Below are 14,352 nucleotides of genomic sequence, written 5' to 3'. Positions count from 1 at the left end.
CATTCCCCACAGGGATTTTACATTCTTACATTCATTGTTGTTTTAGGGAGAAGGGAAGGGATGATATACAGGATCTTGTTAAGAAAAAAAAGTAGCTATTTCCAATATATGTACCTGGATATTCATAAAGAGAACTCTTCACTGGCTAAAAATATTTACTGATGTCCTCAATTTAAAAAATGAAATCTGAAAATGTTACAGTTCCAGTGATGTTATTAGGTGGTCTAGTAGGGTGCTTCATACTTTTGGTAAAGGAGACAGCACTGGTTCTTATTTATACTCCAGATCTTTTTTGACTCATAGAATTGTCATTCCACACGTCATAATCAGAAACTAATTTCTTAAACACTGTGTGTTGGAAAGACAGTAAGGAGAACTGATTACATTGGACGTTGGAGTCCCTTAGAGAGCTGTTAAAATGACTAGTATCTGGGACCCATCCTCAGAGATTCTGATTTAAGTGGTCCGAAGCAAGACCTAATAAGCACTGGGATTTTTTAAAGCCCTTGATTTTTCTGATGTGTGGCCAGGGTTGAGAGCTACCATACTGGGCTCTGCAGGTAAAAGTTAGACAAGAAACAATAATTAGTCTTGGAGGCCTCTTGTAGGATTTCGTGCAGCCTTGGGCTTGAAACATCTTTTCTGATCAACTGGTAAAATGCTTGTTGACTTTCGACTGTGTCATTTCATTCAAAGCAAGACAGCACTTGTAAGAGAGACACCCTTCCTGGCCCTTTGAAGAAGTACCCTTCTTCCTCACCCTTACACATCTTCTCTGTTAAAACCAAAGTGAGCTTATATGAGTGGCAGATTGAGGGTTTGATAGGTATAGAATAAGATCAGAGAAAGCCTGAAGCACCCCCCCACCTTTGGCTTTTGTTAAGTCACCCAAAGATACAGACCACACCCTTCTATCATCCAACGTCTTCATGACCACGATTTGCAGTATACATAAACTATTTAAACAAGAAGAAACTTTAAACAGCTTCATAATGAACAGCTGACAACTGGAAAAAGAAACCTAAAATTATGTTTTTAACCGAACTTCATCACATCAACTTGAAGTCCTTCCCTTTTCTCCTGAAAATTGTGTAGAATGACGCCTGGCCTGGAGCTCTTTGAATCTAGATATAGACATAGGATGTGGATTAAAAGAAGGTCATGATGTGCTGCTAAATACTTAGGAAAACCTTATCAGATGTTTTCCTTCCATTTGGGTTTGTTTCCCTATAGCAGTAAGTTCATTCCTGTCCTTAGCTTTGCAGTGACCTCCTAAGGTTTCTGCACATACATTGCTGTTTTGAGAGCCATAAGATAGAGTTCACTTTTCATCTGCTACATGCATCAGAGTTTTAGGCAAACTGTTGATTTATTTGACTTTTGTATATTGGGTTTGTTTGTGTTGTTTTTTTTTTAATTTACAGGAACTTTGTTTGATGATAAAGGAGACAAGCATGCCAAAAAAGGAATTTGTATTTGGGAGTGTATCGATAGAATGCACAAGAGGAGTCCCATTTTCTTTAATTATTTATATTCACCAGTAGAAATAGAGGTATAGTAAGAAAGTATTTATTTTTCATTTTCTGAATGTTTAGTGTTAAAGTTTTCCTTACTTTTTTAAAAATTTCTTTTCAGTGTAACAGAATTCATTGTTTATGCACCACACCCAGTGCTCCATGCAATACGTGCCCTCCATAATACCCACCACCAGGCTTCCCCAACCTCCAACCCCCCACCCCTTCAAAACCCTCAGATTGTTTTTCAGAGTCCATTGTCTCTCATGGTTCATCTCCCCCTCCAATTTCCCTCAACTCCCTTCTCCTCTCCATCTCCCCACGTCCTCCGTGTTTTTTGTTACTTTTAAGTATATATAAGCTGTTTAAGCTTTTTATAAACATTGGACTAGGAAGCTATTGAAAATACCAGAAGCTATTTAAAAGTTTGATACACCATGGGTTTGGGTTATGATGGAATGGAAACTGTTCTTCATATTCTTGACCATAAAAATTAGGAGCTTAGACCCCCAAATCTAGAAAGGGTAACTTAAAGAAAGTCAAAGCAAGGCAACTTTCCACAGGATGAAAGACCAAACAAAACTTGAAACCGCAACTGGTTATCTAAGCTAAAAAAAAAAAAAAAAAAAGTCTAAAATACTTTGGGAAAGATTTCTTTAAAGTCCACTTATACCAAAGCCATGGGAAGCAGGGATGTTTGGAGCCCAGCCCAAGAAGCATGACATCTCAGGGGCAACCATGCTGTGTGATGCACATCTGTATGAAGTAAGCTCTGGGATGGGACAGACTGGTGTGATGAGCAGGACCACCTTCCTCAGGGGCAAGAAGGCCCTTGTCCTTGGCTCCATACTTAGGACCCCACTCTGGCCCTTCTCCAGCAACCCCTTCCTCATAAGATGCAGAACACAAAAACCCCAAGTGTTTGTGCTTAGATACTCCTTCTTTATCTAAACCATGCTCTGTTACCCCAAAATTTCTTACCCAAATCCAAGTTACTAACGAGGCTACTTCCAGTCTGTCTCCTGAGCCAGTTCATGTGCCCTTCATTCAGTGCCAAGCGTGCCTAAGAAATAGCTGTTTGGCAGGGAGTAAACAGGGTTTAGCCTTGTGGGTTGGAGTATATATACACATTCATAAAAGACCCTCACAATATAGGACCGAGCCAGAGTGAGAGGAGCAGGGACTTAGGCCAAGGAGTCTGGTTGCTGGGCCCAGCTTCTCCAGTGCTATCACTGTCTGGTGTAGAATTCTAAGGAATCCAAGCTCTCTCATTTTGAGCGTGGTCTTGCAGGTCATTAGGAAGTTTTATTTATCAAGGTAGGAGGAGAGACATATTTTATTTAATAGTTTATCTTTTTTTTTTAAGATTTTATTTATTTATTTGACAGACAGATCACAAATAGGCAGAGAGGCAGGCGGGGGGCGGGGAAGCAGACTCCCCGCTGAGCAGAGAGCCCGATGTGGGGCTCGATCCCAGGACCCTGGGATCATGACCTGAGCTAAAGGCAGAGGCTTTAACCCACTGAGCCACCCAGGTGCCCCTAATAGTTTATCTTGATGTATAACATTTAAATATTTAGAATATGGTATTGAACATCCATTCATGCTCTTGCCCTAGACCCTGCAGATGTTAGGGGCCAGACTGCCTGTGCACTTGAGGTACTTTGAGGTCAAGATGAAACTATATTTCAGAATTCTCTTTGAACAGGCCCTGAAGCCCAATGTAAATGTCTCCAGCCTCAAGAAGTGGGATTACTACATAGAGGAAACCCTTTCCACAGGGCCTTCATATGACTGGATGATGCTGACTCCCAAGCAATTCCCCTGTGAGGATTCTGAAGCGGCGGGAGGAGCTGGGCCCCAGAGCCAAAGGAGAACGGTGTGGCCATGCTATGACGATGTCGGCTGTGCTCAGCCTGATGCACTCACCAGCCTCTTCGGTGTAAGTCAGGCCCGGAGACATGCATGTAGGACACCTGAGGCCTCAGGAACGAGGTTAAGTTAAAACTGGCTCTCAGACTTCCAGACATGGCTCTCCTCCCTCTGGGCTAGTGTTCTACGTGGCACCCCAGGAGGGTGAGGAAACCGAATTAGCTCCCCAGCAGTAGCAGGGGATCAGACTCAACTACTGGAAAAGAGTAAAAAAAGTAAGTTTTCCAGCATTATGAGGAAGCAATCAAGCAAATGGAGCAATTTGCAGCTTCCCAGCTGTTTTAGCTGCCCAGCAGCCTGAGTCAGTCCTGGGTTATGGCTTTTGTGGGTGCTTTGCTTCCTCTGGTCAGAAGTGTGGGTAGTTGATGGCCTGGTGGGCGTGCTGCCAACCATCTTCTCCAGGGAATATTCTGGAGTGAAACAGTCCCAGCAGTAGCCACCCTGATGAGAGCAGCAGCCCGGAGGAAAGTGTTTGAGCCCTGATCTGGACAAAACAGTTCCTGAAGAGTCTTTGTCCCTTCTTGTGACCAGTGGGGCATAGGTGTGCTGCAGGGAAGGTGCTGTCACAGGGCAGCTGCTCTGCTCACTGGCATCCCTCGCCAAAGGAAGTTCCGTTCTTGGGCAGTTCTTGGCTCATTTTTTCCACATCCGGTTTTAAATCATCAGAGATGGGGGTTCCTCTGTCAAGAACAGACCTCCACCTTGCTATTAAGGTTTGGACACCAGCCCAATGCTTGACCTTTTACTGTGGCCATCAGATTTCCTGCAGGGTGGCCAGAGGTGAAGGTGTACCTTTGCCACAGTACGTCACACCAGCTAGAGCTCCCACCCCTGTTCCTGCCTTGAGAGACCTCTGAGGCCACCAACTTTCTCTGCCTTCTGGCCATGGTGTTTATCAGGCCCGGTACAAAGGAGATTTGGCTCTGGGGACACATTCTGATTTCTATGAAATTCTTAGTGTCAGAAAACTCCTTTTAATTACTTCACAGGAAATTGAAAAATTGGAGCATAAATTGAACCAAACCCCTGAGAAGTGGCAGCAGCTGTGGGAAAGAGTAACAGTGGACCTTAAGGAAGAACCCAGAGCAGACCGTGTGAGTTGCTAAAATCCTGTGAGGAGCTACTTCTGAGCTTTCTGAGCGTGCTAGGTCAGGTGGGGCCTATGGCCAGAGGGTGGAGTCGTGCCCTGGAGGTCCAGGGCAGAAGGTTCCAAGTGACTGAATACTTCCTGAGTGTCTCACTTTACCACAGTGACATAAGACTTGTGTTTCAGGGCCCCGTATCCAGGGAAAATTACTGGGTTCTTTTCTATCTGCGCCTCTGTGGTTTCAGCTGATTTTCTACCACATGAATGGGGAGGGGAACCCCAGGACCATCTTTCCTTCAGAGAAATAGCCAGAGAAAAGAAAATATTTTTAAAAGACAAATTATGCTACTTTCTCTTGCTCACACCCCCTTTTCTTTTTCTGAATTAAGAAACATTTATCATAACAATATTTTAAAAACACACACTGTTTTCTGCTTTTCACAGCCCCTCTTCTGTTTTTGACTTCAACTTCTGTCAGGCATGGAATAGGTGCAAGAGACCGTGCTGAGCCCCACCCACACTTTAGTGTCCTCTGCAGCCCACAGGGAGGGGTGGCATCCCTGCTCACATGCGAGGGGATAGGCACAGAGATCACACACCTCATATTGGATACAGCCACCATCAAACCCACTTCAGACTGGCTCCAGATGCAACGGAAGGGAGGTCAGGACGGCTGTGGGTGTTCTAAAAAGGACTTCACATGTCACAGAGGGACAGGGAGAGTGGGGCACAGAAGAAAGCCTCTAGCATGCTAGAAGGGGTCCTCCAGGCACTCACTCTTGCCTTCAGATGGCAACTCAGGGAACTGTTGTCAGGCCACAGGCAGGTGGTGTCTGACTTTAATTCTCAGAAGCATTATTCTTCAATGCTCAGAAGAATAAAACCATTTCTTGACATTTTTTCTGATTATGAGAGACATATTTATCCTTTTAAGTAAGATAATACACAGATAGTTATAAGCAAAGGATAAAAATCACCTACAATTTATAGCCTAGAAATAAATTGCGAGCTGTCAAACTTATTGTATCATTCTAAACACACATAGAAAGGGATTTACTATGCATACTATTTTAAAACCAGCTTTCTGGAGCGCCTGGGTGGCTCAGTAGGTAAGCATCTGCCTTCAGCTCAGGTCACAATCCCAGCATCCTGGGCTGTGGTCCTGCATTGGGCTCCCTGCTTAGCAGGGAGTCTGCTTCTCCCTCTCCCTCTGCCGTTCCCCCTGCTTGTGCTCTCTCTCTCTCTGATAAATAAATAAATAAGATCTTTTAAAAATATATATGAGGCATACATGACCTTCCATTTGTCATTTACATATGTCAGCACAGCAGTTCTATTGGCTGTCTAGAATTCCACTCTACGGAAATACCATTTTTTTAACCAGTTCCCTAATGATACACATTTTCATTGTTTCTGGTTTTTTATTATCATAAACAACTTCAGGATAAACATCTTTGTATGTGTATTTTTTAATTGCTCCTTGAGTTATTCATTTTTCTCCTAGAGATACATTTTTTTAAATGAAATTACTGGATGAGTTGCTCAATAAAATCTTTATAAGGCTTTCCTAGCTCTTTTTTTTCTTTAATTTAAAATGCAAATTTATCATCTTACAGTTTGGGGGGGGTTATTTTTTTTTTATCAAAGTATGGTTCTTTTTCAGCTGCAGAGACACCCCTCAGGCTCCCCAGGAATTGTGTCTACCAACCTGACCTCCTGTCAGAAGAGGTCTCTGCTGCACCTCCCAGACAGCAGTGTGGGCCAGGAGCACAGAGCCGGTGTCTCCCCGTCTAATGGCGTGGACCGCAGAGCAGCCACGCTGTACAGCCAGTACGCGTCCAGGAATGACGAGAACAGGTGGGCGTGCTGAGCTGCTGGGCCTGGGCAGAACAGCCTTCTGTAACCTTGAGATGGATTTGCTTTCATTCTTCGTTTCTGTTGTAAATGTGTCAGATGGCTCTTTGAAGAGGAGAAGTCAAAATTACAACTAAAATAACGCCAAGAGGTTATGGTGATTTGTGGTTGAGTCCTGGTTATTATTATCTCATGCCTGTCAGATCGTTTGAGAGAGTATGTGTTAGTCAGCACTTTTTCAGTGGCAGACATCAGAAGTTCAGCTCACGCTAGCTTGAGCAAAAAGGAATTTACTGGCGCACCTGGGTGGCTCAGTGGGTTAAAGCCTCTGCCTTTGGCTCAGGTCATGATCCCAGGGTCCTGGGATCAAGCCCTACATAGGGCTGCCTGCTCAGCGGGGAGCCTGCTTCCCTCCCCCCACCTCTCTCTCTCTGCCTGCGCCTCTGCCTACTTGCCTACTTGTGATCTCTGTCAAATAAATAAATAAATAAATAATCTTTTTTTTTTTTTTTTTTTTTTTTTTTTAAAGGCATTTACTCACAGACACTGGGAAGGCCAAGGATGTGTCAGTTTCTCACAGTTTTCTTCAGGCTTCTGTTCATTTGCTAGCTCTGTTTTCCTCTAGTGGTTGCATCATTCCCAACATGGCACAAAAGATGGCTATTGAGAGCTCCAAACCTTACAAGTTTGGTAATTCCAGCAGAAAGAAGCAGTCTTTCCCCCAAAGGTCTAGTAAAAAAGATTCTGGAGAGAATTCTGATTGGCTTTTTTGGACTACCAAGGGAAAGAAAGGCTTGACAAAAACAACAGACATCCCCTTCATAGCACTTTTTTTTTTTTTTTAAGATTTTATTTATTTATTTGACAGAGAGAGATCACAAGTAGATGGAGAGGCAGGCAGAGAGAGGGGGGGTGAAGCAGGATCTCCGCCGAGCAGAGAACCCGATGCGGGACTCGATCCCAGGACCCTGAGATCATGACCTGAGCCGAAGGCAGCGGCTTAACCCACTGAGCCACCCAGGCGCCCTTCATAGCACTTTTTAAATGAAAAACCAAAATTAACTGACCTGTCATCATTTCTTCTAGGTCCTTCGAGGGAACGCTTTACAAAAGAGGGGCTCTGCTGAAAGGTTGGAAACCCCGTTGGTTTGTGTTGGATGTAACAAAACATCAGGTAATAATACTGTCAAAGCCTACAAAAAATCACTTCTCTCTAGGCTAGACTGTGGCCTCATTCTACCTTAGAACTGACCAGTCAGCCTGGAGGCAGAGAACCCATTTTGTTTCTCAACACATTCATCTCTAAAATGGAGTCTTTTGAGGGGCACTTGGATGACTTAGTTAAGTATCAGCTCTTGATCTCACTCAGGTCTTTATCTCAGGGTTGTGAGTTTAAGCCCCACGTTGAGCTCCATGCTGGACATGGGGCCTACTTTAAGATAAGATGTATAAAATAAAATAAAAAATAAAGGCTGTTGAGAAAGATACAAACTGGTACCCCTATACAGTGTTCTGTAGGACCTACGCCTAGAAGACCATTTCCACATAAAGATCTTAGGTGGGGACCACATTTCCCTCTGCTCAGGGCATTTCATAAAAGTTACAGAATCTTTGTGGAAGAATATAGAGAATTTATTTACAAATATGCAATGGAAGCCCTTTAGGGGAGGTTGTACTTTAACATAACAATGTCTCTGAAATCATAAAGAATACGCTGTGGAGACAAGTTCCATTAAACCATTAAATATAACACAGGACAATGTCATAATTTTTCTGTTATTTATAATTACACCAAATTATACTTGCATTCTTACCAACTTTTGGATTTGTCGAACACAAAACGTACAGTTTTCCATTTTCGACCTACTTTTACCCATGCCTGACTGGAGAAACAGAGGTAAGTATGAGGCCAGGCTGTAGTGACAGAGGCACTAGACACTTCTGTGCTGTATAAGTTACAGAGTGATACCCAGTCCTGGCACATAATAACCACTCAATCAAATGTTGAGCTAGTTTTTCAAAAATCATTTTATATCTACGTGCTGTAACTTGGCAACTTATATTTTTATATAATATAATTGAACATATTTTCCTACCAGTTCATAAAGATCTTCCTTATCATTTTTGAAAAGTTATAGTATTTCATATTACTGACATAATTAACTAACCATCATTTAATTAACAGACACCCCCACTGAAAGACAGATACATCTCTTCCGTTTTTAGCTAATAAAAATAGAGCTGAAGGAAACCTCTTTCTCTGTGTCTCTGCATGCTTGTGGGAGTGTTTCTGCCGAGGTGAGAAGGACATATCAATAGGCATAAACATTTTAAATTTGAGTTGCTGTTGCCAAATTTAGTCCAAAAGATTTCTAACAAATTATATCCCCACTAACAATGTTTGAGAATACTTAGTGCCTTACAATCAACCTGAATATTATCATCCATTTTTAATATTTCTTAATCGAAGTGAAAAGTGAAATCTTACTGATTACATTACCTTTTACATCACCGAGGTTGCGCATCTTTTCAGATGTTTATAAGTCATTTGTATTTCTTCTGTGACTTGCCCATTGAGCTTTTTATATTTATCTTTTTCTTACCAATTTCTAGGAATTCTGTACATATTCTAAACAACCTCTTTTTTATATGTTACATATATTTTTTACAATTATTAGTTGACATTTAATTTTATTTTTAATATGTAATATTTTTATCCATTCAAAATTCAAAAAAATATAAGTCTTTTTCCTCCTTTCTGTCAGCCACCAAGAAGCAAGCAGTGTTTTTATTTTCTTATTTATTCTTTTAGGCATAGGTTAGCCAGATACAGAGGAAGGTATTCAAATACATTTTGAAAAGCCATGCCATTTTCCCTTTCTGTGTGTCTTATATCCCATCTGTATCCTTTTGGTTCCAGCTGCGATACTATGACTCAGGTGAGGACACAAACTGTAAAGGCCACATTGATCTGGCTGAAGTAGAAATGGTCATCCCTGCTGGCCCCAGCATGGGAGCCCCAAAGCACACGAGTGACAAGGCTTTCTTTGATGTAAGTTGATCTTACTTGTCTTTTTCTCACTCTATCTGTACATGACTCCTTACAATCCATCCATCTACAAGAATTATGGGGCCTCAGACCAATTGATGGAGACAGCAGATAGGTTGCAGACCCCCTGGCTATGGGAATTGCTACAGAATTTGAATTCTGCACTCAATGCCCAAATCTGACCTCTCCCGGCTGTTCAGATGTCTCAAAAAGGCTGCATATTACTTTGCACAAAGGACTTCTTCAGCAGGTATCCAGCCACATATGGAGGAAAATGAATTCCCTGTTAAATATTGTTAGTTATTTTACTCACCAGCTACTGTCAAGAACAGATGCTACTTCCCTTTGGATCCAGCACTCTTCATGCTTGACCATCCATAAAAATTGTCCATAGTCACACATGATCACTGTTTGCCCTAACATCTTCAGCAGCCCTTGGTGAGCCTTGGGGCATTTTATGGGCCACACGATGGGGTTCTTACCTAGTTTCCATAGCCAAGCAGGGCTTCATAAAGAGCACAGTCATACTCGAGGGCTCTGTTCTGGCTATGAAGCCATTTCTCTGAGTCTGGGCTTCCAGGGTGGCCCCAGCTGAAGCCTTAGAGAAAGGGATGGAAAGAGGACAGGAAAGGCAACTTGCTCATGGTGTGGATGATTCTCAGGTTTCACAGAGGAGCACAGGAAGCTTCCGTGGCACCTTTGCTGCATCTGTGCAGTGCATGCGAGAGGCCAGAGACTCTGCAGCCCTTCCTGACCCTCCTTCTTAGTCAAGGAAGGCCCCAGGAAAATGCAAAGTTAGACTCTCCTAGCATGTCTCCTTTTCTGCCAGTGCCCTTCTATTAATATCTTCAGTGACTCTGGGGACCAAAAACACAAAGTGACCGTCAAGGCAATGACAGTATGGTAGTGGAGGGGAGAGAGAACATAGAGGTTCTGGGGTGGCACAGGAAGGGGAGTTCACTGGGATTGATTCGCACACTTGCCCAAAGCCATAGAACAGGCCTGCCCTTCATCTGTGCTTCTTGTCTTTCGGTTTTGTAGCTCAAGACCAGCAAACGTGTGTATAACTTCTGTGCCCAGGATGGACAGAGTGCCCAGCAGTGGATGGACAGGATTCAGAGCTGTATCTCTGATGCCTGATGTCCCTGGTCAACCCAAGCAGAAGAGGGAGGAAGGACTCAAGCTGTCAGATAGAACAAAGTGCATGAATCCTTGAGGAGCTGACAGCTTCCTGTTTGATTCTAAAGAGTCATCCCTGGCCTGAAGTTCTCCTGCCCGGTCTTACCCAGTGCCCTCTTTGAGCAGTTGCTATATCTGCTTAGCCTGATTGAATGCATCCCAGAGGGCTGGCCAAGAGCCCCAGGCACTCCCTGTGTCTTGCACTAGGTCGTTCTAACAGGGTCTTAGTGGTTAGGGACCAGAAGAATGCTTCCTGAGCCAACTGTCATCCATCCCCTAGCAAAATGGCTACCATTTACTTGACTCCTTCTTGATGAAACTAGATCCTTTTTGTTACCAAGGTCATAATTTCCTTGGAGAGCTTTCTGACAAGCAAAAATCAAAACTGTCCAAGATGATCTTACATTCTGTCTGGAACAGGTTTCCCAGCAGAATAGTTCCTACTCTTACTGCCTGACCTTAGAGATGCTCAGTTCTCTGGTGCTGCCTAAAGGTGCTTCCATAACCCCTGCTTGGCCACTGGGGATCACACAAGAACCTCAGTGCTCAGTGGCAGGCAAAGGGGGCACACAGAGGATTCTCCTGAAGGAAAAAGATGGCAGGGAATGATGCAACAATGACCAGGCCAATGCAGGAAAATATTGCCTCCAAAACACTGAATTTTCTAGGCCAAAGGTGCCCTGAGGATCCAGGACTTTGTGTTCCTATGTATTCTTCTGCTCCCTGACAGCTTCTTACACAAAATAACATGCAAAAAGCCGAATGCACTAACTCACAAAATAAACCCTTGCACTGAACTCTTAATGAAGTGAAGATGTTGGAAAGACAGAAGCCAGCTGTCCATGAGCACAGCACACCTGTGACAGGCTGTGTAGACAGCAGTCACACGGTGGCTTGATCAGGTGCCCAAACAGCACTTATGCACATGAAGAGTAAGCATGGTCGGTAGATTTTCTTTACTTTTGATAATATTGTCTTTGTTCAGCTGAAGATCTGAGGACTGCTGTGTGTTCCCCGCCAGCGGCCGCAGCGAAATCCCTGCTCACAGGCTCTGTGGCCGGCTGGAGTCAGAGGTAGCTAGAGCGTCATTTTGGAATGTTAATATGTTAAATACCAAACTAATATTTCAAAAATATGTATATATGATTTCTATATCCTTGTTTTTCAGATAGCCTACTTATAATTTAATATAAAATTAACTGATTCATGCATAAGATTTCAGTCATGAAAATAGTTCCCTTTTTAAAAGATAAAAAACCACTTTGTCTTTGTAGATTACAAATAAATCAGATTTTCAAATTTAAAATTATCTACACACTAGGAAATAGAACTGTGTTAATATATAAGAAATTGGGGAAAAATAAGAATGAAGGATTTTTCTATCATTTTCATTTTATAAATTGCCACCTGTGAAAATGATTTTTGCACATTATTTGTATTTTTTCTTTGTATATGAAATAATTTTTGTACTTTGTAAAATATGGAGCCCATTGTACCTTCAGCTATTTGAGACTGTGCACAGTGCTTCTTTTATAACTGGATTCTTTTAACTTTCGTAAAGGTGTTCCATGCCTTACAGTCACTAACCACCTTGAATTAAATTTATTTCTTAAGAAAAAGCATCCTCATTTGCTGTGAAATAAAACTCACTGTGTAGTGCATACCGCTCAGAAGGCAACATCCAGGATTTATGTATGAGACTAAAAATTCAAGGGTGGAACAGCCCATTTCATGCCTTGCTTAGGTGGTCACTAGGCACTGGACATGCTGGCGTGAGCTTCTGGGCTCTAGACACACAGCCGCCAAGTTTAGGTAAGAGACCAGAAGCCACTCTTCCCACCCTGTGCCTCTCATGGCTGTGTGAAATTGGTGGAGTCCTTTTCGTCTTCTGGGTCACAGGTTTACCACCTATGTATGGTATGTGGCAGTTAGTGAGAATTTTAGGCAGGAACAACTGAACTGTAGTCAGGTGGCTGGCTTTTCTGTTACAGGAAATCATTGAAACAGCACAAATGAAGGATCGGTGATTTCCGTTCTGGGCAACGTTTCTCCTGGTTGAACCCTTGAGTTTACTTTGGGGACCTTAGCTACATCTCAACATGGAGCCAACAGAATTGGGGTTCTCACCCCAGGGCTGAACCTCTCAGTCTTTTGATATCCAGGATCCCACTCTGAGCCAGGCAGAATGGGCCCTTGGAGCCTTCAGGTTGCCTCAGTCTGGAGGGCTCAGGTGATCCAGGCAGGGGCTCTCAGGCTTCACTGGTCCCAGGATTCTGCCCCTGATTTGTCACTGAAATTCACTCACAAGGGAAACTACTGAGATTGGGGGTTGAGTACAAGAATATCCGGATGCCCTTCGTTCTTCAGGTCTTAGCTATGAGGGGGGGAAGAACACTGGATTCCAAGGAAGAAAGATTAAGGCCTGGCACTGTGTAAGGAGCTTAGCTGCCACCACCCCTCCCCTGTGGCGCTTGTGACAAACCTTTCTATGGTTGGGCTCTGGAAAGATGCAGATCCTGAAAGGAGCACATTGTACAGGTCCGGCTTCCCAAGCCCTTTGGCCCAGGTTCGTTCTTCTCACTTCCCAAAGCCCTCTGCCCAGTAGCCTCTGTTCCAGAGCTAGAGCTTAGACTGCTAATGGCACAGCATGTTTGCTTCTCGACAGAAATAGATATTTCTAGATACTTCATTGGGAGTTCTCTTAAGAGTTATTAAGTAACCCCATCATCCCATAAAGAATTTCTGAACCATCTCAGGGTGATAACTGGGAAATGCCTTCAGCAGCAGCCACTGGAGCGATGGGTTAAGCAAAGAATAAGGCAGTATTGATGCAGACAGAGGGCTTTGAGCAGCACTGTCAGATACATAAAGCAAGCCGTATAATGTATATTTCTTAAAGTAAAAAAGCAGATGTATCGTCTCCCACTCCAATTTCTCCCCCTTCATTTTTCCCTTTGAAACAAATGGAGGGTTTTAGAAAGGGGGTGTGGGGAGATGGGTGAGCCCAGCGATGGGTATTAAGGAGGGTACGTACTGCATGGAGCACTGGGTGTTTTACGCAAATGATGAATCATGGAACACTACATCAGAAACTAATGGTGTACTGTATGGTGACTAGCATAACACAGTAAAAAATAATAAAATTTCAAAAAACAGATGGAACTGATTTTAATAACATTTCATCTTATTTTTAATATATTTTTACTTAATGCAGTATAAAAAAATATTATTTCAACATGTAATCATTCCAAAAAATTATTAATGCTGTATCCCCATGCAGTTTACCCATTGCCCTTTGCCCTACTCAGGCTCAATCCCAGAGGTAGTTATTTCCATCTTACGGACTGCTTCCAGGCCCATCCGTTTTTATGACTTGATGCATCCAACAGAACCCAAGTCATAATGGACAGTTTCAGATTCCCTCTTGGTGTACTTTGGTCAAATGTTCTGTCTCTAGTAACATGCTAGAAACTGTTCCTCAAAATGGTGTGTAATTCGCTGTTGCTTTTAACATGGCCCTGCTGTCACATCCGAGGGGCCTGCTTTGGGACTTTCCCGCTGAGCCTTGCCGTAAGCTCCATAGAACATCTTTCCCCTTTCCCACTGCCAACATTCCCAACACCTCCAGCTTCCAAGCACAGTAGCCTGGCCCTGTTGCAGAGCCTTCTCCTGCTATGGGACCCGCCTGCAGCCGACAGCCCTACACATCATCCAGAACACTGTGTTGTCCCTAAACC

At 43.2% G+C, this 14,352-nt stretch overlaps 1 protein-coding gene across 2 annotated transcripts in view; it reads left to right on the top strand.

Annotated features, from left to right (window-relative positions):
• SBF2 (SET binding factor 2) overlaps positions 1–12,234 on the top strand; it is a 483,767-nt gene extending 471,533 nt beyond the window's left edge. For both annotated transcript variants that reach the window (XM_047693703.1, XM_047693702.1), the window contains 7 exons: positions 1,425–1,552; positions 3,223–3,456; positions 4,436–4,540; positions 6,197–6,390; positions 7,474–7,561; positions 9,308–9,439; positions 10,478–12,234. In XM_047693703.1, the coding sequence (XP_047549659.1) occupies positions 1,425–1,552; positions 3,223–3,456; positions 4,436–4,540; positions 6,197–6,390; positions 7,474–7,561; positions 9,308–9,439; positions 10,478–10,576 (980 nt within the window). In that variant the 3' untranslated portion in view covers positions 10,577–12,234. The remainder of the gene's footprint in view (positions 1–1,424; positions 1,553–3,222; positions 3,457–4,435; positions 4,541–6,196; positions 6,391–7,473; positions 7,562–9,307; positions 9,440–10,477) is intronic.
• The last annotated feature ends 2,118 nt before the right edge of the window (positions 12,235–14,352 follow it).

Source organism: Lutra lutra, chromosome 10, assembly GCF_902655055.1.
Source record: "Lutra lutra chromosome 10, mLutLut1.2, whole genome shotgun sequence".
Lineage (NCBI taxonomy): Eukaryota > Metazoa > Chordata > Mammalia > Carnivora > Mustelidae > Lutra > Lutra lutra.
This window is presented reverse-complemented; position numbering and strand designations above follow the sequence as displayed.